Genomic DNA, 26,148 nt, shown 5'->3' with positions numbered 1-26,148 from the left:
AACACAAGGGGAGAGTCAATACTGCACCTTCAACTGAAACATCCAGGTGCTCACATTGGGACTAACCAAGGAAACAACTTGACCCAGGGAGAATGAAGAAAAGAAAGGCAAAATGACAGCACACCTGGGAGTACCACAGAGCCAGGGGAACTTCCCTCACCCAGGGAAGCAGTGAGTGAATGTGTGACCCTGGAAACCCATGCTTTTCCCATGGATCTTTGCAGTCCTTGCGTCAGGAGATCTCATGAACCCACTTTACCAGGGCCTTCAGTCTGATGGAGCTACGTGGAATCTTGGCACAGTAGCCACTCAGGCACACATGGAGACCTGGGAGGCTTAGGTACCTGGGCTTTCCTGCAAAAGTAGCTGCAACTCTGGCAAAGTGGGAGGTTAGACCCTCATACATATCCCTAGGGAAGAGGCTGAATTCAGGGAGCTGAGCAGCAACAGCCTGCAGACCCCACTTCCACATCACCTCACAGGATAAGAGCCACTGGCTTGGAATTCCAGCCAGCCACCAGCAACAGTGTTGAGCCTCCCCGAGACAGAGCTCCTGAGAGAAGGGACAGGCCACCATCTTTGCCGTTTGGGCAACTTAGCTGATCCAGCCTTTGGGATTTGGAAAGTCTCAGTGGATCGGGGCAGAGGGATCCACCAGCACAGCACGGTGCTACTCTACCAAAATATGGCCAGACTGCTGCTTTAAGAAGGTCCCCAATCCCATTCCTCCTCACTGGGCAGGACCTCCCAACCAGGGCCTCTAGCTGCCCACTCTGGTATTCTCGGGCTGACAGAGATTTGAATTCTCCCTGAGATGGAGTGCCCCGAGGGAGGGATGGGCCACCATATTTGATGTTTTGGCAACTTAGCCATTCCAGCCTTTGGGCTTTAAAATGTCCCAGCTGACTTAGTGTGGATATAGCCCCCAAGCTGCCGTACAAAAGCATAGCCAGACTGCTTCTTTAAGCAGGTCCCTGATTGATTCCTCCTCACTGTTTGGGACTTCCCAACTGGGGCCTCCAACCAACCTCGCTGGTGTTCTCCTGCTGACAGAGATTTCAATTTTTTCTGGGCTGAAGCTCAGTGATGGAGGGGCAGGCCACCATCTTTGCTGTTTTTGCAACTTAGCCACTTCAACCTTCAGTCTTTGGAGTGTCCAAGGAGACCAGGGGTGATGTGGACCCTCAGCATAGCACAGCTGCTCTATAAAAATGTGGCCAGACTGCTTTTTAAACACTTGCCCAATGTCATTCCTCCTCACTGGGCAAAACCTCCCAACTGGGGTCTCCAGCCACCTCCTAAAGGTGTGTTTGGGCCAGCAACAAGTTCATTCATACCTTCCTAGGGCAAAGCTTCCAAAGAGAGTGGTAGGCTCCCATCTTTGCTGTTTCACAGCCTTCACTGATGATAACTCCAGGTACTGGAAAATCTGAGGCTACTAGAGACTGGAGTGGGCCCTGGGCATACTGCAGCAGCCCTATGGAAAAGTGGCCAGACTGTTACCTGGGTTCCCATTCCTATATCTTCTCACTAGGCAAGTCTTGCAGGCTGGACCTCTACCTAACCCCCCTACCAGAGCTGTCGAGCCAGTAGCAACTCAGCCACTCCCTGGACAGAGCCTCCAGGGGCAACTGAAAGCCTCTCTGCCACTGCTTCTGCAGTGGAACCGTCCTTGCTACCCTCAGACTGACGAAGGAGCTAACACCCTTATCTACACCTTCAACAAGCTTTAATTGACCCAAGCCCATCTCCTATGGGTTCTACACACTCCCCACTGCTCATAACAGACAGGGAACCCCTGGATTGGCCCCAACAGCACAAATTCTCCATTCTGGGCTGATTGCAATGAACAGCTGCTTGACCTGTATCTCTCCAGGGATGGAACCCTGAGGAGACAAACAAAAGACCCCTGGCTACAACCACTACTAATGTCCCTTCCTCTTCTGCCTCAAAGTTAGGGAAGAAACATAAACACTGAGATTGCTCCTAGGCTGCAGTGGGCAGCCTAGGAGTGCCAAGCCATGATCTACAGCCAGCACTCAAGGGGGAGAGAAGTACATTTTCAGGTCATTGAGAGGGAACATGGCTGCAAACTGTGAGGAAACATAGGGGAGCCACATGACCAAGCAAGAGTCTACTAACTGACCAGTAAGCTCAAGTGCCACCTACTGGATCACATCCCAAAGCTTCAGCACCAAAAATACCTTACTAATATACTCCCCTCTGAAACCAGAAATGAGAAGTCAGCTTCAAATAAAGACCCTGCACAAAGCCTCCCTTTCACAATTGTTACAAAGAGAATAAAATACCTAGGAATATAGCTAAGGAGGGGTGTGAAGAACCTCTTCAAGGAGAACTACAAGCCACTGCTCAAGGAAATAAGAGAGGACACAAACAAAGGAGAAGGCCAGGGCATTGACCATGATCACCACGAAAGGCGTGGTGCCTGGTGGCTCTGCTGAGAGCATGCTGTCTGTGTGCCAGTGGCCTCTGTAGGCAGAGGCAGGAAGGCTTGCCCTGGCACCAAGATCATTAAATGCACCATCACAGGCATGACAGGGTGAATCGTGTCATCTCATGGGAAGCATACCTCAGTTCCCCTCACTCTTCTGAGGACAGATACTGGATCCATCCCTGGACCTGGGTTGCTCAGGAGTGGGGCTGGGATGGGCTCTGGAACCTAGCCCAGCCCTGCATTCAGCCCCCAGACTGCTCGGCCAGCCACTACCCCATGTACCAGAAGCAGCATGTGTTCAACAGCAACCTCCACTGGGACTCCGGGGCCTTCCGCAGACTCAGCCACCTGGTGCGAGAGACTCACCTCAACTTCTCAAGGTAACACAGCTGAGCTCCCTGGAGTTTGGGAGGTGGGAGGGAAAGGGGTGAAGTTCCTCCGTGCGACTAACAGCCTCTCCCTCGACAGGCCAATAGGAGAACACAGGAGACTGCAGACCATGCAGGTGGCCAGGCCACAGCCCAGGGGCAGGAGAGGCCTCCTGTTTACAGGGCAGAGGGGAGGTTGGCAGGCAGGGCCTCCTGGTGCCTAGCAGGGGTCATGGCAGCTTCCCTGGATCACGTTGTTCCATATGCAGGGAGACATTGAGACTTGGCTTGGTGTGAGTGGCCCACTGCAGGTGAACCTTCACATTCTGACTCCTGATCTCTGCTCCTCAGATTTGCCCACCAGTTCCTAGATCCAGGCACATACATGTTTCAAGACAATGGGCAGCCAGAGAGCCTGGCCATGGTGCTGGTGAAGGAGGAGGGGGTGGCCTGTAGTCCTGGCCTGTCCCCTGTGCAGCCCTCATCCCCATATCAGCTGGGCAGGCAAAGCGTCCTCAGGCACAGGCTGCCAAACCTGGGCCCAGACTGGGCAGTGATCACAGGTACTGATTGACAGGACATAGCAGCCAGGACTTGAGCAGGCAGGGAGGAGTGCCATGCCACAGGGCCCTGAGTGTCAGCCCTGTCCAAGTTCCTGGGACCCTAGTGTGTGTCAGCCCTGTCTGAGGCTCTGGGTGTAGCCACCAAACTCCAGATATGATGACAGTGACAGTGGCATGGTGCAGCTTGTCCTTGACCTGGGACTTCATTTGCAGGCAAAAATTTTCTCCATTTGGGGCCTCCTTTCTTCCCTCCCCTCCCCCCACTTCTCATGCTCCATTGGTCCTGGAAGCTGCCCCAGTGGACAGGGTCCCTGAGTGGAGTCACAGGATCACAGACATCCTAGACTAGCCCCCAGTGTGGGTTTCCCATCTTCTTTCCTTCTTTTCTCCAGAGGTCAGCAATCTGCACTGAGCTCTTTAGGCTTGGGCCTGCCCAGTGGGCAGAGAGGACACAGCCCTCTGATGGCTAAGACTCAGAGCACTGGGCACAGGGCAGCAGCTCTTTCTTTCACACACACACACACACACACACACACACACACACATATGCATGCATGCACACATACACTCAGAGCACAGGCCTCATGTGGGGCTGTCCCAGGAGGGTCCTCACACAGAAGGGCACAGGGTAGTGGGGAGGGCCTCCCAGGGGGAGACTAATGGCCCAGAGGCAGGAAAGGAGCATGAAGAGTTCAACCGCAAGGGCAGCAGGGCAGAGGCCAGGGCCACTGAGGCAAATGCAAAATAGCGGTTCTCATGTTCCCAGGCAGCCTGGAGGGGCTCTGAGTGGCCACCATGTAGCCCCATTCCCCTCTCCCGCCCACCTTCCAGGGGTGCTGCTGGCTGTTGGCTTGGCAACTGTGCTGTTGATGGGCCTGGGCCTCCTGCTGAGTCCCTCCCTGCCCCACGCCTGCCCCATGCAGGCTTGGAAGCCTCGGTGGAGAAGCCTGGGACAGCCTCAAGTGCCTGCTGAGTATGTGATCCTCAGGGACAAGTGAGTCCCCCCTGCCCCCCGCACACCAGGCCCAGCCCTGGCCAGCCCGGGGACTGCTGTGGTGGGTCTGGCCACTCTCCAGGAGCCCGGGCACTGGCCAAGCTTCCCCTGTCCCTGTGGACTTGGGACAGATGCCCTTTAGAGTTAACCTGTGATGTGGGCTCCACATGGGGTTCAGCACTGCCGCTCATGTCTAGGCACTGAGGCTGGTTCTTCCTTTCAGCCTCCCATTCTATGAAGACCTTGGCCCTTGGGGATCTGGGGAAGGAGCTGACTCCGAGACGGCCATGAGCTGGGGCACAGGTACCATGCTGGTGTGCAGCCAACCCCTCCTCAACAATACTTGTTATTTTCCTTTTACTAGATAGTAGGTATCCTACTAGGGGCGTATACATTGATATCTTTTTGTAGTTTTGATTTGCATTCTTCCCTAATGATTAGTCATATTGAGCATCTTTTTATGTGCTTATTGGCCATTTGTATATCTTCTTTTGAGAAATATCTATTGGAGTTCTTTGTCCAGTTTTGAATTAAGTCGTTTGGTTTTCGTGGTTGTTGTTGTTGACTTTCAAGAGTTCTCTATTTATCACATACATGATTTGACAATAGACAATATTTTCTGTGGTTCTGTGTGTTGCCTTTTTACTCTGTTTATGGTGGTTTTTGATGCATGAAATGTTTTTTAAGTCATGAAATTCAGTTTGCATATTTTTTCTTTTATTGCCTGTGCCTTTGGTATTGAATTCAAAAATTCGTTGCCAAATCCAATATTGTGATGTTTTTGTCCTGTGTTTTCTTCTAAGAATGTTATTGTTTTAGGTCATACATTTAGGTGTTTGATCCATTTTAGTTAATTTTTGTGTGTGGTGTTAGGAAAGAGTCCAACTTCATTCCTTCACATGTGGATATCTAGTTCTCTGAGCACAATTTATTGAAAAGACTGTCCTTCTTCCCCCTGAAGGGTCTTGGGTTCCTTGTCAAAAGTGATTTGACTGTATCTGGAATGGGTTATTTCTGGACTCTCAATCCTTTTACCAGTTATAGGTCTATTCAGATTTTCTCTTTCTTCATGATTTAGTCATGGTGGGTTTTGTGTTTCCAGGAACTTGTCCATTTCATCTAGGTTGTCTTAATTTGTTGGCATACAATTGTTCATAGTACTCTTATAGTCCTATTTTATTTTTGTAGACTTGTCCACATTTTCACTTCTGATTTTAGTAATTTGAATCTCCTCTTTTTCTTAGTTCATCTAGCTAAAAATATGTCAATTTTGTTCATCTCTCCCAAGAAACAACTTTTGATTTTCTCTATTTTTTGTGTTTATCTCTGCTGTAATCTTTGTTATTTCCTTCCTTCTGCTAGCTTTGAGTTAAGTTTGTTCCTCTTTTTCTAGTTGCTTAAGTTGTAAAGTTAGGTTATTCATAGAGAGATTTTTTTGTTTTTTGATACAAATATTTATAGGTACACATTTTACCCCTTGGGTTGGTAGGTGGTGCTTTTTTATGTTCAGTCATCTCTAATTCTTTTCTAATTTCCCCTATGATTGCTTCTTTGATCCACTGGTTGTTTAAAAATGTGTTGTTTAATTTCCAAAAGTTCTTGGATTTTTTAGTTTTTCTTCAGTTACTAATTTCTAGCTTCATCCCACTGTGGTTAAAGAAGATACTTTTTATGATATCCATCTTTTTAAATTTACTGAGACTTAATTTGTGGCCTAACATATGCTCTACCCTGGAAAACATCCCATAAGCACTTTAGAAAAATATGCATGCTGTTTTTGTTGGGTAATGTTTTCTATATGTTTGTTAGATCTAGCTGGTTTATTGTGTGTTTAAGTCCCCTATTTCCTTACTTACATGTTGTCTGGTTGTTCTATTATTAAGAAGTGGGTATATATACACCATGGAATACCATGCAGTCATAAAAAAGAATGAATTCATGTCCTTTGCAGGGACATGGATGAAGCTGGAAGCCATCATTCTCAGCAAACTAACACAGGCACAGAAAACCAAACACCGCATGTTTTCACTCAAAAGTGGGAGTTGAACAATGAGAACACATGGACACAGGGAGGGGAACATCACATACCAGGGCCTGTTAGGGGGTGGGGGGACAAGGAGAGGAAGAGCATTAGGACAAACACCTAATGCCTGCGGGGCTTAAAACCTAGATGATGAGTTGATAGGTGAAGCAAACCACCGTGGCACATGTATACCTATGTAAGAAGCCTGCACTTTCTACACATGTATCCCAGAAATTAAAGTAAAATTAAATACATAAATAAGTGGATATTGCAGTCTCCAACCATTATTGTAGAACTATTTCTCCCTTCAATTCTGGCAGTTTTTACTTTGCATATTTTAGTGGGCTGTCATTCAGTGCGTCATGCATATCATGACGTATCAAGCATATCCTTGCTGCATTGAACCTTTTATTAGTATTAATATATAGTGTACTTCTTTGTCTCTTGTAAACTTTTTTTATTTAAAGTTTATTTTGTGTAATACTAATATAACTATCCCTGCTCTCTTTTGGTTACTCTTTTTATGGAATATCTTTGTCTGTTCACTTTCAATCTAGTTGTGTCTTTGAATGTAAAGTCTACAAAGCTGATCATGTGTTTTTTATGATCATGTGTTGGATCATGTGTTTTTATCCATTCTGCCAATCTCTGTTTTTTTATTGGAGACTTCAATCCATTTACATTTAAGGTAGTTATGATAAGGATGGACTTATTTTTGTCATTTTGCTATGTGTGAGAACGGGTAGACAGTGAGGTGAACTCAGGTGGAGGGGAAAACAGGGAAAGGCCGTCAGACAAGGCCTAGGAGGACCCAGCAAACAGCCTCCCCAGCAAGGTTGAAGACAGGGAGACTCACTCTCAGCAAAGCGTGAGGCAGTGCTGCCACCCAGCTCTGGTGTCGCGCCCATCCTGCCACCTCCTACACCTAGAGGCCTCCTTCTTCCTCTGCCTCCATCAAGCCTCCTCCCACCTTCACCCCCCAGTGCTGACTCCCTCCCCAGAGCTGGCCCCTCCTGCAGGTGGGCATCCCACCTCCTCCACCTGCCCATTCTGCCTTCAAAGCCCTGTGAGAAAGAGGAAAGCTGCTGAGTGCACCTCTTGGCCCCAGGTCTCCTCATCCTGAAGTCTCAATCCAAGGCCTCCTCATCCTGAAGTCTCAATCCAAGGCCTCTTCCTGCAGGGGAGCCACTCCTGTCCCAGACCCTGGAGGACTTCAGCATCCGCACACTCTACGACAAGCTTGAGGACCAGAACCTGCATGTTGCATCCCAGCTGAGCAAGCACAGGAGTGATGCCCTGGCCTTCTACAGGGCCACTGCCCAGCAGCTCCAGGGACTCCAGGTCAGCCCCCATCCCCAGACTGCCACCTGGGGAGCAGCCATCCACCCCTTCTGGATACTGCTGAGCCAAGGACACCCACAGCTAAGAGGGTGACCCTGGTTCTTCCAGGACTTTCTGCAGGGCCTCAGCAGGACTGAGCTGCAAGCTCTGGGCAGGGGTGGAGACCCTGAGACAGATCCCAAAGCCATTGCCAGGGCAGACACTGGGCAAAGCCAGGAACCATGGGGCAGCCACACTGCAGCTTCTCAAAGGGAGTGCCAGCAGCCCCCTCCAGGTGAGGGTAGGGGCCTGGGTTGGGAGGACAGCAGGTGAAAACTCCTAGCATGAACTAGGAAGTGATTTGCATGCCTGGGGAGTGAATTGCCCAGTAATCAAGATAATAGGGGGCACAGCAACATTGTCTTGCCAGCATTGAGAGGCGGTGGAGACGCTCCCGCTGGGAGAAGAGCACATATGGCTGTCAGGCAGATGGTGACAGGGAGCTGGCCTCACCCCTCCTGCAGGGAATAGGGGATTCTGGGATTCCCTACTGTGTCCCTCCACAGCCCCCGAGGAGCTGTTTTATACACACAGGACAGGCATCGCCTCACTGAACCAATTCAGTTGTCACAGGAAACCTGTGAATGAAATTATCACCATCTCCATTTTATAGTTGAGGAACTGAAGCTTATAGAAGCTGACAGAACCAAACACAATCCTGCCAGAAGCCCAGTCCCAGCTACACCCCCTCCTCTCCAGCTGGAAAGGAATAAAGGGGCTTACCAACCAAGGTCAGCGGCTGCTCTGCCCAGCCACTGAGGCTCCAGTTCCAAGAGCCGCAGGCCTGCCATGGAGCTCCTGGCCCTTCCGGGGAGGCAGACTGGGTAGGCCGGGCTAGGGTCCCATCCCACTTGTCCTTCATGAAGGTCATGCTCCAGAAAGGGGTGGGTTTCTTGAAAATGTGTCACTTTTTTGTGACCATATCCCTGGATAAGGGGCCCTCCAAGGCCCTGTGGGCCCAGTTGGTGGGGAGCTGAGGAGCAGGTCAGACAGATGCCAGAAACTCTGCTGTCCTCACCCCACGCTGCAGAGCATGGGTTGAGCCTTCCTTGATCTTCACTGTAGGCCAGTTCTTCTCCATCTTCTGGTTAGTACACTGGTGAGCTAGGACACCTGGCCAAGTGACTGTGAGAAGGAAGGGGCCAAGAAAACCACCTTCTTCTGAACCTTGCCTGAGACTAAGCTAAAAACTCTATGTCCCAGGCTGGTCACGGTGGCTCACACCTGTAATCCCAACACTTTGGGAGGCCAAGGCTGATGGATCACCTGAGGTCAGGAGTTAGAGATCAGCCTGGCCAACATGGTGAAACCCCGTCTCTACTAAAAATACAAAAATTAGCCAGGTGTGATAATGCATGCCTGTAATCCCAGCTATTCTGGAGGCTGAGGTGGGAGGATTGCTTTAACCTGGGAGGTGGAGGCAGAGGTTGCAGTGAGCCAAGATCGTGCCACTGCACACTAGCCTGGGTGACAGAGCCTGTCTCAAAAAACAAACAAACAACAAAAAAAACCAAAACCAAAACAAAACAAAACAAAACCTCTATGTCCCGAAGATTCCCCTTCGCTTCCTGATTGGAAGCTGGTTGCAAGGCTGCACAAAGCCTTGCATTCCTCCCAAGCTATCACTAACTGCAAGGCAGGTTAAGTTTTTTTCTTAGAAAGGGACTTTTTTTTTAAAAGAGAAAGAAAGGATGGGATGAAACTCTTATCAAATTAATAAGAATAAAGCAATTAATCAACATTTTGGTGAAATTATCCTATAACTCAGAAAAACTACTCTGAGTGGCTATTTCAAAAATCTCACTGTGGGGCCCCAGAAGACTGTGCCTGGCATGGCTGCCATCAGGTGTGGGTGGCTGGGGGTGCCTGGGGTGTGAGAAAGTGTGGCCCATAGAAGGAAGGGTCAGAATAGCAGGAAGGGGCACAGGGGATGTGTAAATGAAAGATGGGTGGGTCTGTAAACATTTTTGAGTTAAAAAAAGAAAAGTAAAAAACAGGATAACATGTAGGAAGGGAAGAAAGATGTATAAAAACCAAAGCATTCATATGCAAAGCATGTGTCCCACAGGGTTCTATCCACATGTGTTTAGCACAGGACGGTGAGTGTCCCAGTGCAAGAGGGAGATGGAAATGGGCTCTGGAAATAGAGGGAAAAATAGAAGGTGAGAGGCACACACACAACCACACACAAGGCTTCAAAAGCAGGGGAGTGACGTGAACATTGGGTTGGGGAGGTCTGTGGCTGGGTGAGATGAACATATTGAGGTTGTCCTGTTCTCCTGTGTGAGATTATCTCCCCAGTCCACTGCTTGGTCTTCTGACCCACCACACAGAGCTCAGGCGGGCAGTGGGATTCATTAATCTTGCCCTCAGAGCAGCATTTGGAAGGAAAGGCAGGCACAGAGGGCCTCTGTTCAGGAACCCCTGCCTGAGCCTGTCAGGGCCACACACAGGCCACGTGCTAGTGCCCTACAGTGAACAGTGCAGAATAACACCAAGGTGGCATGTATCTCTGAGGGGCCAAGACCACAGCCCACATCAGGTCTTATCTCCCACCAGGCAGTTGCCTGTGGCCCCAGGAGCACCTGATGGTCAGGAACTAGGTCACAGGAATCCCAAGCTCAGATCAGGTCATGTGCCTTCATTGCTTTAGCAATGCTGCCCTCATCTGTCCATCACTGTTCTTTTCTGGGCCCAAAACCTAGAAGGGAAATTACAGGACTGGCTGGCTGTTCTTCCGAGGCCTCCGGTCAGCTTGGTGAACAGCCTCTCTCCAGCTGCCAGCGGGATGTGCTCCTGATGGCCCAGCTTGCACCCTCCAATGAGGAGTACCAAAGCACAAGGTGGGGGCAGGAACCAGACAAACTGCCACAGCAGCAGATGTGTCCCTAGGGGTGACCTCAGCTCCCTGGCAGTGACAATCTTATACCCAAAACCTGATTTAATGCCTTAATCCATTCAAATCCAGCTACAAGATTCCAGGGGTCCCTGCTTCCACAGTCCCCCACTGTCATGCCCACCTGGTTAGCCACAGGGTCCAGTGACTTGAGTAACTCATTAGGCCTCATGTCATTTAGAGAAATTATTCCCACCCATGGGAACAAGGCCACATTCAGGCTACTGGACTCCAGACTTCACATCCCATCTAATTTTCTTCATCTATATGCCATCTCTTCTGGGGTATAACCAAGGGATCTCTTTGTCCTTCCTCTAAGTTTACCCAGAGGCTAAGATGGATTTGTTTGTTTATGTTGATTGAGTTCTATGAATGTTTAGAGGCATGGTCTCTTTTTCCTTCATCCCCTTTTAATGACAGTAAGTGGTAACAATTATTGACTGCTTGTATTTATTAAATACAAAGTACTAAGATAAGCACTTTATCTGCTATCTAATTCAGTTCTCACAATAACTCTGTCAAGTATGTACTATCACTAGCTTCATTTAAAGATGAAGAAACTGAGGGTGAAGTTGCTGAGATTTCAGCTCAGAGGGTCAGACTCTCACAGCCCACCCTGTACTGCTCACCTGCTCAGGCCTCCCCTCCAACCCTCCACTAAAGCCATGGTCAGTCCTCCCTCCCAGAAACACCTCTGTTGTTAGTTTTTTGTTTGTTTGTTTTGTTTAAGAGGCTCAGAAAGTGTACACAAGTAACTAAAGTGTCCCGTAGGCAGGGAGAGAGCCTTGAGGTAAGGAGAGTTAAGAATCTGGGTCTCCAGATTCTAGACCACACTCTGCCCTGAATGTTGTGGATCCTGAGCAAACACTTTCTCCAGCCAGTTCCATGAGCTACCATCTGAGGATAATTTCATTCAACAAACAATGATGGCCATCTGATGTGGGTCATTGAGCAGGGTTTGAAGATGAGCAAGTCGGGTGGAATAGGCCTGAGAGTGCCAACAATGATAAGAAAAGGCGAGAAATGCTGAATCCAAGTGACCAGGTTCCAGAGATTTAAAGTTCGTAAGGATCAGCAAAGGGTTTGTGAAGTGGGGATCATTTGAGATGGGCTTTACAATAAGGGTGGGTTCCTAACTGGCAGAGGTATGGGGAAGGATGTTTCTTGAAAAAGATGCTAGGAGAGAAAGCCCAGGTGTGGCTCATGGACTAAGCAGTTCCAGAGGCACCAAGGCTCCCTGGGATGGCCCAGCTCTCTCCGTTCAAGGCATGGAAACAGATCAGAATTGACTTGCCTAAGGGGAGTCTGAAGAGTATAGCAATGCACAGAACAGGGTTCCAGCGTGAAACAGCTGGCACGTTCTAGACTGAAAACTTAACAGTGTAATAAGGGACTGTGTACAAAAGTATGGCAGGTACGTGTGACCACACCGGGCAGTGTCTCCCCTCCCAGACCTGAAAGCAGTGCAGTGTGAGGAGGTCCTGACACCGCGGCCTTTGGCCCCATCAAGGACACAGCTAGCCTGAGGTGGGAAAAGAAAATTGACCTTCTCTTCAACCCATTTTAGGCTTTCCAGCTGAGACACTGTAAATGAGACTAACAAAAGCTAGGTCAACAAGAGAAAAACAAACAGAAGTTTCTAACACATGCATTTGGGAGACCCATGGGGGCACCCAAGGGTGAGTAACTCAAGGGGGTGGTTAGAACTTGGGCTTATTTAGCATCTTTAAAAGAGAACACTAAATTTTCAGAGAAGTGACAAAACAAAGGAAAATGGCATTGAGTTTCTAGGGGGGTAAATTGAGGGAAGGTAAATATGTGAGGAAATGGATGGCAGATAAGGACCAGTTTTAGCAGTTTGTTATGTAGATTCCTCTGTGTGTACCTGTCTCTAGTGATTGATTGCCTCTGTCCTTCCAGGTAGAGAGGGGAAGGGAGGATACATTTATAAGTTTATGTCCTACTTTTAGGCAAATGGAGGGCCAAGAGCTTCTCTTGTATCTGCTTCTTCTCAAATTCCTTCAGCTCAAAACAGTCTTTATGGCAGCATGGCATGCTTTGGGGTGATAACATACATTCTGCTGCCCTTCACTGAGAAGGCTGCTCTGTACACAGAGGCAGAGCAGGCTACAGGGGCACATCAGGGATTCTAAGTGTTTATCAATTTCTCCATCACATTTATATCACAGCCTTTTCTAATGTCAGACACTCAGGGAGGAGTTGGAAGTGGCCAGTGTTCCTTTTGGATTCTGGCTGAGGTGAGATGTGCTTCTGGACAGCAGGGGCCTGAAAGGGAACCTTTCCTTCCTGTTACTTCAGACCCCAGCAGAACCCTGGACCCCCAGGCCTCCCACAGGGTGATGCTAAAAGAAGTGATGCTGAGAACTCAGGACCTGCAGAGTGGATCTTTGAGGTTGGACGCGGGCCTGGAGCCACTCCTGAGCTGCAGGCAGGTGCATGACTCTGGGACAAGGCCCTCTTCACCTCAGGAGCTCTTGAGGCAGCCTTATTCCCTGGACATGCTGTCCCCTCCATCAACCTTAATAATTAAGTATAAAGTTTGAGTACAAAGATTGAGGATGACCCCTCAGGAAACACAGCCTCCAAACAAATGGGATCAGCATTTCCAAGTGGAAAGTAAAGGTTTACTTACATAGGCACTGACAGAGAAATTTTAGCAGGATTAAATTTTCCATACAGGGACAGTGCATACATTACAGAGATTTGATTGGTTCCGGATCACTACATTCCAAGGAAGATTACTTTATTACTTTGTGAGGAGGGGTGATAATCTGAAGGGGATCTTATCTCTAGTGCCACTTGGTCTTCCAAATTATTTACAGAAAAATTTAAAAAAGGCAGAAGCTGCAACTACCGTGTGACTCAGGCCATATAGCCACACTCCTCTCAAGGCTCAGAATCATTTAAAGTTCCAACAGCTTTAAGTTTGAAAGACTTAGTTTTACATTTCCCCACTTTTATCAAGATCTTTCGAAGAAAGTTTTGTAAATGAACTCAAACTGTTTTGGCTCCATTTATGTTCAGGAACGTAGTTCTGTGTTGTGAGGAAGGCTCATTCCTAGAGGGTCATGTCCCACAGCTGGGGAACTGATCAAGCTATAAGGCAAATGGAGTATAGGCTGTATTTAAAGCAATATGTACCTGGTGATTTTGCACCTGAGTCAAACTACACAGCTGCATCTTTAATTAATGCAATTCTCTGAGTGACCATTATTTTAGTCACTATACTTGTGCATCAACTCCATTGTGAACAAATGCCACAGCAGCAATGGGAAAAAAAAATACAAGACAAAACACAACAAATGATTATAATTCCTGTAATAAATAACAGCTCTGCCATCAAGTTTGCCAAGATCCAATCCAGCTGTTTAGCCAATCATTTAGAGAAGCTGTTGATTCTGAAAGGTTAGGTATTTGGGTTTTCATATCAGCCATTAATTTAGTGTTGCTATCTGATCATTTGGAATATAGACACACATTCAGTTTTTAAGGTAGTGCAGGTTTCCCCTTGGGCTGCCATGAGTGTGTCTAATACAGCCTGCCTCATAAGAACAACTTTGTTGTTTAATAATGAGACACCCACACAGCTATCCTTAAGGACCTTTTTTGTGTAATTTGTTAGGGCCTCTGCATGCCAAATTGCATCCTCAATACCCTTTTGTGGCAGAAAGATGGAAGCTAAATGATCACATCAATGGAATACAGAATAAATCCAATGAAATGATAAATGAGGAAGATCTGAAGGCTTCGAAAAAATATGAACTATTTGACTTTGTGCCTAACCATTACCCAAAGAACACAGTCCTAACAATCCTGGGGGTAAATCATGGCCATGGATTGCTGCTGCATAACCAAGACATTCCACTGGAGCTATAGCCAACAAACATCCAGTCACTGTGCCCATTCAGTGGCATGCCTGCCAGTACTTGTAATGGTGTGGATACCCTCTCCTGTGGGTATCCCTCCATTTCACTAGTGCAATTGAACCAAGCTTCAGAATCTCCCCAGTTTTAAAGATTACACATTTTTCACTTAAGTCACAAAGATTTACTTCATCTTTTCAAAGAGAAACTGTTTTTCTCCATGATCAAAATTTTAAATGAGAGAAAAGATTGAAAAACTCTAAGGAATAATTCCAAGGAAAACCTTAACTTCAGAGAAAAGTGAAAACTAAGAATCTGTGATAAACAGAATCTCTAGAATAACAAATAAAACTCCCACCTTGTAGCAGAGCTTTAATTTCAAGTCCATCAAGTTAGGAACATGTGGTACCTGAATAAAGTCTGAATCTCAACCAAGCCAAGAGACTAGAACCTGACAGGGGCCTTACCAGAGATGCCCTGGAACTCTGGTGAGGCCAGATGAATGAAAGTCATTTATGTTAGTACCAGTGCTATAGTTGTCAGAGAAGTGACGTGGATCACTGGAGGCCTGCTTTTAGTTCCTTGGTAGTCACCAACATGTCAATTTTAAATGAGAGTCAGACAATATGATTATGCAGAGTTTGTTCAATCACAAAGTTTGAAGATAGCCACCTAGGACTATCTTCTAGACTCGAAATAAATGGGGTAATATTCCAAAGTGGAGAAGTTAAGGTTTCACTTATATAGGCAGACACAGAGATTTTAGCAGCATTACAACATTTTCCACACAGGGCTGGTGCACATCTTACAGAGATTAGATTGTTTACAGATTGCTATATTCCAAGGAAGATTACCTTATTACTAAGTACTGAAGGAGGTCTTATCTCTAGCACAGCTTGGTCTTACTAATTATTTACAGAAAAAAATACAAGAGTTTGAGCTACCTGGATTGTAACTCAGGCTGCATAGCCACAACACTCCCCTCATGGCTCAGAATAATTTAAAGTTCCAACAGCTTTAAGTTGGAATTATTTAATTTCACACCTCCAGGGCTTCTCTATGCTGTCCAGCTGTTTCACCTCTTAGCCCTGCTCCTTACCTACATGCCACAAGTGACTCTGGGAGACAGAAATCAAACACAAGGTTGGAGACAAAGTACTAGAAGGAATATTTTACAGACAAAGAAATTAAGATTGGAGAATACTAGTCAAGAGAAATAATTCATTCAATCAACAAGTATTAATTGATTGTCTACAATGTTCTCAAGACCAAGAGGTGGGAGCCTATGAAGGTTTTAAAGAATCTTCCAATAATGAGAGAAAACCCAAAGAAAGCAACAATAGATATGATCACATAACAATATAAAATAAATTCACTAAATTAAAATTTTACCATTAATAGATACCCTTGCTCTATTAGAAAAACATGTAAATGGCCCTAATAGTGTAGAGGAAAAGAGGGGAAACTTCCCCCTTTCGCCTTTTGTCAGGAGGTGAACTGACAAAATGCAGATTAAAGGAGAAAAAGGCATACAAAATTATTTTTAATGTGCATGTGAGCCTGGGAGCCATACACAAAGGATGAGGCTCAAAGCAGGGTGGAGGGGGATCAAATGGTTGAAGTTTTTATACCATCTTAAAGTTACAGAAAGAAGAGGGGCTCAAGGGTGGCAAGACAGGTTATAGGATGGGCAGAAGAGAAGGCCTGGCTAGCAAAGGTGGCCTTGCTATGCAGATGAAACCTCACAGGTAGCAGCTCTCAGACAGAACAAATGGTGAATGTTTCTTTCAGACCTTAGAAAGAGTCAGACTCTCAGCTAATCTTTCCTAGATTTAGAAAGGGGAGGGCCTCAGAGAAAGCCTGGCTGCACCAATGCACATTCTCTACAGATGCAGATGCTCTCTCCCAGGAAAGACAGCTTTGTAAGGCTACTTCTGTTTGCAGGCCCCCTCAACAGCCTTCTCAAAATATGTCAAAGAAGGGTATTTTGGGGTGAAGTCCTTTGATTTTCTTTTAAAGTGAAAAGTTAAAACCTTTCTGAAAAGCAACCTGGCAATTTGTATCAAAAGCCTCTAAAATATTTATTCCTTTTGACTCATTAACTCCAATTCTAAGAATCTCTCCAAAAGAAATAATTTTAAAATACAAGTGAACATGAAGAAACACGCTCACTGCAATTTTTGTAACATTAAAATGAATGGAGATGGCCTAAACTTTCAGTAATATAAGGGTTACCTGGATTATGCTAATGTCATGACATAGTAATAACTTTAGTAAAAATAATGTTACAGAGAATTTTTAGTGTCTTTAGGTTAAAAGATTAAAAGAGAATGCAAGTATGACATTGTTTCAAAAATGAGTATATGTATATTCATAAAGAGACAAGGTAGCAGCAGGGCAAGACAGAGAGCCATAAAAGCAGGAGAGAGACTAGCTTGGGGGAAGGGAGAGAAACTGAAAGGAGAAGACATGAAATGTGAGCTCAGTTACTGGGTATCAGTTAACTTTTGCTGCAGTACAAACAGTGCAAACCCTCAGCAGCAAACAGAAGCATCCATTGCTCCTGCAACGTGGGGGTTCAGCCTCTGGCCTGGACCGAGCTCTAGACTGAGCTTGCCCAGTGCAGTTCATCTGGGGCAACCAGGCACCAGGATCCCTCCTCCTCCCGCAGGGCAGCAGGCTAGCCGGGGCATGTCCTTCTCATAATGATGGCAGAATTCCAAAAGGCTATTTGAGGCCCAGGCTCAAAACTGGCAAATTGTGACTTCAGCTTCATCCGAATGGCTGAAGAAAGTCAGATGGTGGATCCCAGGTCAAGGGGTGAGAAAAAAAGCACCAACCATTGTGGGAGGGCACCACCAAACTACAGGCCAAGGACATAAGCCCAAAGAGGGGCCATCAGTGCAATCTATCTTAGTAGGTTATGGGCAACATTACTGTACTTGTTTGTACCTTTAATTGTTATCTTTACTAATATTCTCCAATGAGTAGGTGTTATCTTTTAAAATCAGAAAAAAATGAAAGTTGAGAGTTTTCATGTTCTGGCATATTTTTGTTTTTCATTTCTTTTTAATCGGAAGATAGTAGGGCAGATCTGATATGGAAGGAAAAAGAAAAGGGAAGAAAACCTTGAAACCTGTTTTTTGTCAATAGGGCAGCCTCCCAACTCCATGCTTTTGCCCTTCCAATGAAAACAAGCAACCCCACTCCTAAGGGTGTAGTAATCTGATACATTTCCCTAGTATTACTTCCTTGCACATCCTAGGGTGAGGACAGGGAAACTCTACACGAAGAACATATGCTTGTGTGCCAAGTGCACCATCTGTTAATGGGTACTGCTGGACCACACTGAAAATCACTGCCTCCTATGTCTTTCTTTATGTTTCCCATCCAATCACCTCTTTGTGCTACATCCCAGGTTATTTTCTCATAATCTTCTAGCAACTCACCGCAGTTGGCTCTGTCTGTAATCCACCAGTCATATTGTCATTTTATTAACATTTTTTCATTTCTACACTTTCTCTCTCTCTCTCTCTACAGTGTTCCCTTTCTTGTCTGATGGATTCTAGTCCTCTTTTTATTTTTCTTCATGTTGTTTAAGTATGAGGGAAAACAAAAGGAGTAATAGAATCCATCAGACAAGAACAGGAAAAACAAAAGGAGGAATAGAATCCATATGACAGTCATGGCTAGACTTCACCATTATCTTTGGTTTCTTGGGTGCGTTTTTTGTTGTTGACTCATGTCATCGGCTTTCCTTGCAGGTTTTGTGTTTTTGTCTGTAACATCTCCAGTGGGACTTTCCTCTGTGCAGACCTTCTTGTGCTGCGACTGTGGTTGTCTCTGCTTACTGTGTATGGGGTTGGTTGTTTCCAGTCCTGTTCTTAGGCTCTGGCCTTCCTTGGTGTGTGGCCTTGTGCTTCCAGTTTCTCACATCAATTCTTTTCCAACCACACCCTTGAGCAAGAAGCCTACTCGGCTACAGGGCCAGGTCTTCAGGCTGGATAAAGGTTTCTAATACAGGTTCAGAGAATGGACAACCACTTCCTCAGTCCAGACTTTTCTTAGGCACCCCTGCACCAGTTCTCCCACCATAATGGTGCTTATGGCCTAACACCTGCCTAAGGCAGGAATTAACAACTTGGCTTCTAAGGAGGAAGACCCACATGCCACATGCCTTCACCTCCCTCCTACCCCTGGCTTGTCTCATCAGCTCTGGTGTCTGAAGAGTCTCCTTTTAAACATGGCTCTTCATTTATATTTTTATTTTAGCTGCTATTTCCTGTTTGGAGCAAAAAGTGGGCTTTCTGTGACAGCCAAACTCACCATGCAGTTGAGGTTGTGTTAGCTCATGGAATGCCCACAGATGGCTTAAATGTAATATGTTCAAAAGCAAATTCATCAGCATCCAGGGATCTACAAATTCCAGGATCCTTCTATCTTTGTGCTTTATGATCCTTAGCACATGACTTCCATCTTCATGGTCATTTGTGGTTACAAGACAGCTGCTGGAAATGCAAGAGATAAAAAAGGAACTTAGCAGCTTCCCTTTTTAAAGAGGTTTTTCAGAATCCACCTCCTCAACAACTTTCTTTTACATCTCACTGGATAAAATTTAGCTGCATGATCACCTCTATCTACAGGAGAGCCTGAGATAAGTCATTTTTCAGCTGGGCACACTGGCATTTCCAAGAAAATGAGGGTTCTATTAATAGGAAAGCCTCAACATTGTGGGCTTTATGTGATCCCACAATGCAAGAAGAGCACAGGAGCCCTCCATCTCCTGCTGTCCCCAGCCTCCACACCACCCCCATTTCTCTAACATCATCTCCTTCCATTTTTCCAAACAAATCCCATGCTACTACTTCCCACAGCAACCCAAACAACTATCAAGTAACCCTCATCACACACCATTTCTTGTTCTGTGTCTGCCTTTCTTGATATACTGCAAACTCCGTGGAAGTTCACTAATGGAGTCCCAGAATGGATCCTTGTTTTGATACATACTAAGTGTGCAATAAGTCTTTTTTACTTATGGGTGGGTGGATGGATGGATGCGTGGGTGGGTGGGTGAATGGATGGATGGATGGATGATGGGTGGGTGGATTGGTGGGTAGATATGGATGGATGGATGGATGGATGGATGAGTAGATGGATGCATTGGTGGGTAAGTAAATGGATAGGTGGGTGGGTGGATGGATGAATGTATGAATCATCCATCCACCCATGGATAGAGGGATAGATGGATGGATGGATGGATGGAAGGATGGATGGATAGATGGATGGACGAGTAGATGGTTGAATTGGTGAGTGGATGAGTGGGTAGATGGATAGATACAAGGATGATGGGGGTGGAGGGGTGGTTGTATGGGTAGGTTGATGGATGGGTGAGTAGATGGGTAAATGGGTGGATGTATGGGTGGGTGGATGAATGAATGAATGAATGAATAGGTGGCTAAGTAGATGGGTGGATGAGTGGATGGATGAATGGATGGGTAAGTGGGTTACTTGATATGTAGGAAGATGAATGGATGGATGGATAGATGGATGGATGGATGGATGGATACATGGGTGTATGGGTAGATGAATAGATAGATGAATGGGTGGATGAATCGATGGATGGATAAGTGGGTGAGTAGATAGGTGGATGGGTGAGTTGATGAATGGCTTGGTGGGTAGATTGATGGATGGATGAATGAATGGGCAGGTGGGTTAATGTATGGGTAGGAAGATGAATTGATGGATGAATGAAAAGATGGATGGATGGATGGATGGATGAACTAGTAGATGGATAAATGGGTGTGTGAATGAATGGATGCATGGATGGATAGATAGGTGGATGGATTGATGGATGGGTAGATGGGGTGGGTGGATGGATGAGTGGATGGATGGATAGATGGATGGGTAGATGCATGGGTGGATGGATAGATGAATGGATGAATTAATAGATGGATGGGTAGGTTGGTGGGTGGGTAGATGGATGGATAGATGAATGGATGGGTGGGTGGATAGATGAACAGATGGCTAAATAAATGTTCCCTGTGCTTTCTCATATCTGTTGTTTTCCCACATGCTGTTCCTTTTGCCTAGATTGCTCTTCTGCCACTCTCCACCCAGCTAACTACTGTCTATCCTGTAAGATTCAGTTGATATGTCCCCTAATCCAGAAATCTCTCCCTGACAACTCTACCTTGCCTAGGCATCCCACTTTTTGCTTCTAATGTGCCCAGTGCCTCTCTCCACAATAGCTTTTCCTACTTTACTTTGCTGGACTATAGGTCTGGCTCATCTTGTCTTCAGGCTCTGAGTCTTCTGAGAATAGCACTGGATTTTGAGTCTGTATGTCTAGCACTTGCCCTGCTGCCTGTCATGGAGCAGGAGCACAAGAAAATTTTAATACAATTTTCATAAAAGTAATGAAGACCATATGCCCTTGTTTGTAGAGAAAGATAAGGCAGGTGGAAGACACTTTGGAGGCACTGAATGAGGAGTTCTTCCAGCTCACTGTTCAAGCCCTGGAGCTCCAGAAAGAGGAGGAGAGGCCAAACCCACTGCCTCCAGGTGAAGGTGGTGTGCTTGTGGTAAGCCCAGCAGCCCAAGGTCTCAGGTACTGAATTAATAGGGGCGGATCCCATAGGGTTATGGCCCTTCCACAGAGAGGAGGTGGGATCAGAACAGTCAGCTCTGATCAGAATGTCCACCAGCAAAAGTCAGGTTCTGCATATTTGGTTTGGTGAGTGGAAGGTTATTCCAGGAAGCCTTGGATCTGGGGCTGGAGACAGGGAAGCCCACACCATGAGTTTAGGGTTGCAGCTCTCTAAGTAAATCCATAGCCTGGAAATATTGAGGAAAATCATGGAAAGCAAACAATAAAAATGACTGTTTAAATATAGCCTATTGGACAGTGCATGCCTCGAATCAGGAGCTTTCTGTGAGCTGCATCTTCCATCTAGGTTGCCTTCCATCTTAGCTCCAGGCTCCAGAGGTGCAGAAACAGGGAAGTCTGGAGGGAAAAAAGACTAGAGACAGAAATGACTCAAGCCAGGTACAGTGGCTCACATCTGCAATTCCAGTACTTTGGGAGGCTGAAGTAGGAGGGCTGCTGGAACCCAGGAGTTCAAGACCAGCCTGGCCAACACAGCAAGACTCTGTTTCTACAAAAACTTGAAAATTTAGCTGGGTGTGGTAGCACCCTTGCCATCATGTGAGAGACTGAGTGGGAGGATTTCTTGACCCCAGGAGGTCAAGGCTGCGTTGAGCCATGTTCACACTACTGCACTCCAGCCTGGGCAACAGAGTGAGACCCTGTCTCAAAAAAAAAAGTAATCATGCAGTTGTGTCTGCACTCAGTGCAATACAACTTTATTTGCTAAAGCCGGCAGCTGGCCTGTGGGCCTTAGGTTGCAGTGTTACTGTTTTAACACTGCATAAAATACTATTTATCCTAACTTGAGGTTTTTGGCACCCCCCTCACATCATTTTGTCTTCACTGTGTGTTTGATTCCCACTTTAGCCATTGTGTCATGTTTCACCCTCCCTTCTAAACTGCAAGTCCCCCTGGACTTTTTCACCTAATCTCAGTGTCTCCCTTACCACACCGTAGTTCTTGAGTTGCTAAAAATGGGTAACACCCTGGATGTTAGAAGGGTGCAGGTGGGCACCTCCCCTCACCAGCCAACCCCCAGTGGATATCTAGGTTGGCATACCCTGAGACACCACAGAATCCCCTCTGTCCAGCCAGAGAATACCCCCTGCCACAGAAACCCTGAGAGTGGGGACAAGAAGGAGCCTTGAGTGGGTTTTCTTCTCTTCTCATTTTTGCACACAACGAGGAGGGTCAGAATGCTTCCTGAATATGGAAAGTTCCAAGAGAACATCGTGTATACCTGGGTCTTGATGTCTGGAGCATCAGGTGTTCTTTGTCAAAGTGACCTCTCTCTTAAGACAAAAATGGCAAGGAAGGATGACTATGTTCATGGACAACTGAGGGAAAATTTCTCCTGTGGGCAAACAAAGCAGGGTGGGGCCCAAGTAATGGCCATGAAATGCACAAACCCCTTCCCAGTGGGCTGTGGGAACTGTGTCTCTTATGGCCCTACAGCATTCCTGAGCCACAGAAGAGGGACCTCTCATGAAGCCCAAATGCAAACTCCAGCTTACCGTTATGTTCTATTCTCAACACACCAATTATTCTTGCCCAGAGCTTTATCTGGATGCCTTCCAAAGAGTTTGTGCTAAGCTGAGGAGTCATTCCTCTCTGAATCTGCCCCCACTCTACCTGAGACTGGCAGCTGTGAGGCCAGCTCCACTGCAGAGGCACCAGGTGCAGGGACCTGTCCTTGGCCTTGTCAAGGGGTCAGAAGACAGTGATTGGTGAGAATAGAGCAACAGGAGAACTTCATTCTTTAAAAAAAAAACCAATTCTATATAAATATCTCAGGTATTAAGGAAGGAAAAAACAGTAGTAGGCAAGGGACTATAAAATGCAGTGTGATTTAATTATTTAATAATTGTTCCAAATTGCTCAAATGACAATCGTGTAGTAATATACTTGGCTGTTGTGCATTAATGTGGTAACATAAACTCAGGGGACACTGTGTCGTCATTAGTTAATAATGAGATCAGTCCCTGGAGGTAGCTTGTTGCCCCTTTCCCAAGTGTGAGGTGGGTATTGGTGCCCAAGAGTGCCAGAGTGACAAAGATCATGGCTAAGGCCAGAGTGAGCAGAGGACTCTCAGGGGTCACCTTTCCTGGTTCCACATCTGTCCTTTCCAGGTGGCTACCAGCATCTTCCCTTGTGAGTGGCAGGAAGACAGACCTAACCCACTGGAGGCAGGTGGCCCAGGTGGAGAGAAGCTGGGAATCTGGGCCCTGAAGAGTGACAAGGCTCTAGAGCTGGAAGTGAGGAGAGTCCACCTGGCCCAGAGGATTGAGGACCTGGAGTGGGAGCTGTCCCTGCTCCTCCAAGTGGCTGCTGGCAGCTCAAGTGCAGGAGGGAGTTGGTCCAGCCAACACGCCAGCCTGGGGAGCACTGAGACACACGGGATGCTGCAGTGGCCACCTGTGGGAGGTGCCCTCTCCACTGAGAACACAGCCAGTTTCCCCTGGTAGGAATGAATGGGCACCTGAGCTCAGAATGTGTGCTGAGTTTATGATATGCTGCTGCAGGGAATACTCGGATTTCTTTCAGAGTCTGGACCTCAGCTTGTGCTGCATTCTGTCTTTGATCCTTTGGGGTGAGGGAAAACAAAGTCACATGGGTTGACAAAATTAATGTGGACTCCCATCGCTAAGTCTGACCCTCAATCCTCTCACTCAGGTGTGGGCCCTTGGTGCCTGCAAAAGCTTCACTTGGGACACCTGGATTGAGGAGTGAGAAGCACTTGGGGGGAGCCCCAAGAATGTAGGTACAGCCATATCACATCCACTCCCCTTCTTCCATCATGCCTCTTGGCTGAGTCTCCAAGGGGAGTCTCCAAGTCTCCAACATGGCTTGTGAGGAGCCCAAGTGGTCAGATCCTCTCCTGGCTCCAGCCGACCTCCTGAACAGAGAGAGGCAGGTGGTGCCTGTGGGCCAGGCCCCTCAAGCCCCACTAAGGGGCCAGCACCAGAAGAGACTCCCTGAGAGCAGCCAGGGCCAGCCCTCCATCAAACTGGAGCTTTGACCCCCTCCCCACTTCCCCCAATGACACTCACGCTCCTGTCCCCTGGGCCTTGCTCGAGCAGGTCCCTTCTCAGAAAGTCCTTCCTTCCACTGCCACCCCAGATGGAACTTGCTTCCCCTCTCAAACACACTGCAGATGACACTTGCTCCACGAAGTTCTTCCCGGCCTCTTCCCTGGTCTATCCCTCCTTTGTCTCCATCGTGTGCCCAATTCCCACCTGAGTTATTGTGCCATAGTTTACCCTCCATCTAGACAGTGCCTCAGAGCAGGATGTGTGGCACATTCCCCTTAGTGTCTCACACATAGAAATGGAGTCTCACCTTCACACAGACACAGACACCCAGACATACACACACTCACACACTCACACTTATATAGACATGGTGATGTACCAACACACACACACACATACCCCTGAGAACACTGCTTTGCAGGTACAGGGTATTAAGTGGCCTATAAAGAGTTTATTTAAATTTTATTTTCCTTCCCTCACCCATCCCCATAAAGACTTTTTGCATGTAATTGATTGTAATGACACAGCCTCCAACCCAGAGATCACACAGTCTTCTGGGGAGGCCACACAGGCACAGAGGGAAGTGCATGGGCAGCAGCATAGAACTGAGTGCCAAGCCCTGTAGACAAACTGGAACAAAAGGAGGAGCCTGGAGGCAAGTGAGATGGAGCTCCGGGCCAAAGCCCTTAGGGACAGCTTCACAGTAGGGTTGGCACTGACTGAGTCCCCGGGATGTGGAATGTGGGAGCTGGAAAGGGGCACCGAGAAGGGAGCATTTCAGATTTGTTAGATGTCTGGAGCTAAAATGACATGCAAGGTACTGGCCAAAAAGGGTTAGGGTGCAGCCCTTCAGGAAAAGGAAACAATAGAAGGGAATAGGGTAGAGAGGGTGTTCTGAGCCTCCCCTGATGCTCCCATAGTCTGTCTGTGTGACCCTCAGCACTGCAAGAGGCAGCTCTGAGTGGCTCTTCCCTGCTGAAGCAGCCATTGCTCTAGGGGGTGTGGGAATTTACGCAAAGGCCCACATCTAGGCCAAGCAAGTGGCCTTGAGCCAGGAGATCTGCTAGCTTCCAGCCAGCCTGCGGATCCCAAGGCTGAAACGAGAAGTGTATGACCAAGCAAAAGGCCCCAGCTCTTCTAAGAATCTCCAGGAGGGAGCAACCAGAGGAGATTCAAATGGATAGACCACCTCATATTGCCTGGTGCCACGGGCTCTTGGTGCCCCATGCGCCTCAAAACAGACAACACTCTATACTGTCTCCTAGAGCAGGCGCTCAACTTTAACCAAATGCCGAGGGAAGAAATGGACCCACACCCGGAGCGCAATACACAGCTACATCTTCCTAGTGGGCCAGGGAGTAACACTGGATAGCGTCTCGGTATGTTGAAACGCTAATCTCAAGAAACAGTGTAGTGAAGTCTGTCAATCTGGAGTTTTCACATACACAGGAACCAGCAAAGACATAACCAGAAATATAGACACAGACATAAATATGGATTTTTTTGAAATATGTAAATAACTATGTAATATATATAAATATATGTATCAACACATAAAAATTAAAATTAAGTATTTATGCATACAAAATGGAAGTGCTGCCTGCTACCCCATGGTGGTCATTCTCCATACAAGAGAGAAATATATACACATAAATATATATATACATGTATATCTGTATATATGTATCCGTATATACCTAGTACATATATATACCTATATGTATATGTGTGTATATACACACATACATATATATACACACATACATACACAAAGAAAGATATTGTATATGGTTACATATAGAAACAAATTTATATAAATATAAATGCATATGTATAAAATAAATTATATCCAAAAAACACACACACAGAAATACATGCACACTGACACAGCGATATATGGACATTTA

The 26,148-nt window shown here is 46.7% G+C and overlaps 1 protein-coding gene across 3 annotated transcripts; it reads left to right on the top strand.

Annotated features, from left to right (window-relative positions):
- Positions 1 to 680: 680 nt before the first annotated feature.
- On the top strand, positions 681 to 25,861 carry LOC129023616 (uncharacterized). 3 transcript variants are annotated; one of them, XM_054470538.2, is made up of 6 exons: positions 681 to 2,835; positions 4,218 to 4,359; positions 4,604 to 4,683; positions 7,584 to 7,744; positions 21,007 to 21,144; positions 23,339 to 25,861. In XM_054470538.2, exons 1-6 carry the CDS (start codon positions 2,748 to 2,750, stop codon positions 23,672 to 23,674), a joined length of 945 nt encoding a protein of 314 aa, XP_054326513.1. In that variant the 5' UTR covers positions 681 to 2,747; the 3' UTR covers positions 23,675 to 25,861. The 3 variants fall into 3 exon arrangements, with proteins under 3 accessions (XP_054326513.1, XP_054326512.1, XP_054326514.1); XM_054470537.2 differs by having other exon boundaries at positions 4,218 to 4,380; XM_054470539.2 differs by lacking the exon at positions 21,007 to 21,144 and having other exon boundaries at positions 4,218 to 4,380.
- Positions 25,862 to 26,148: the final 287 nt, after the last annotated feature.

This window comes from Pongo pygmaeus, chromosome 23 (genome assembly GCF_028885625.2).
Source record: "Pongo pygmaeus isolate AG05252 chromosome 23, NHGRI_mPonPyg2-v2.0_pri, whole genome shotgun sequence".
Lineage (NCBI taxonomy): Eukaryota > Metazoa > Chordata > Mammalia > Primates > Hominidae > Pongo > Pongo pygmaeus.
The sequence above is the reverse complement of the archived record's forward strand: the minus strand, read 5'-3'. Positions and strand labels throughout refer to the sequence as shown.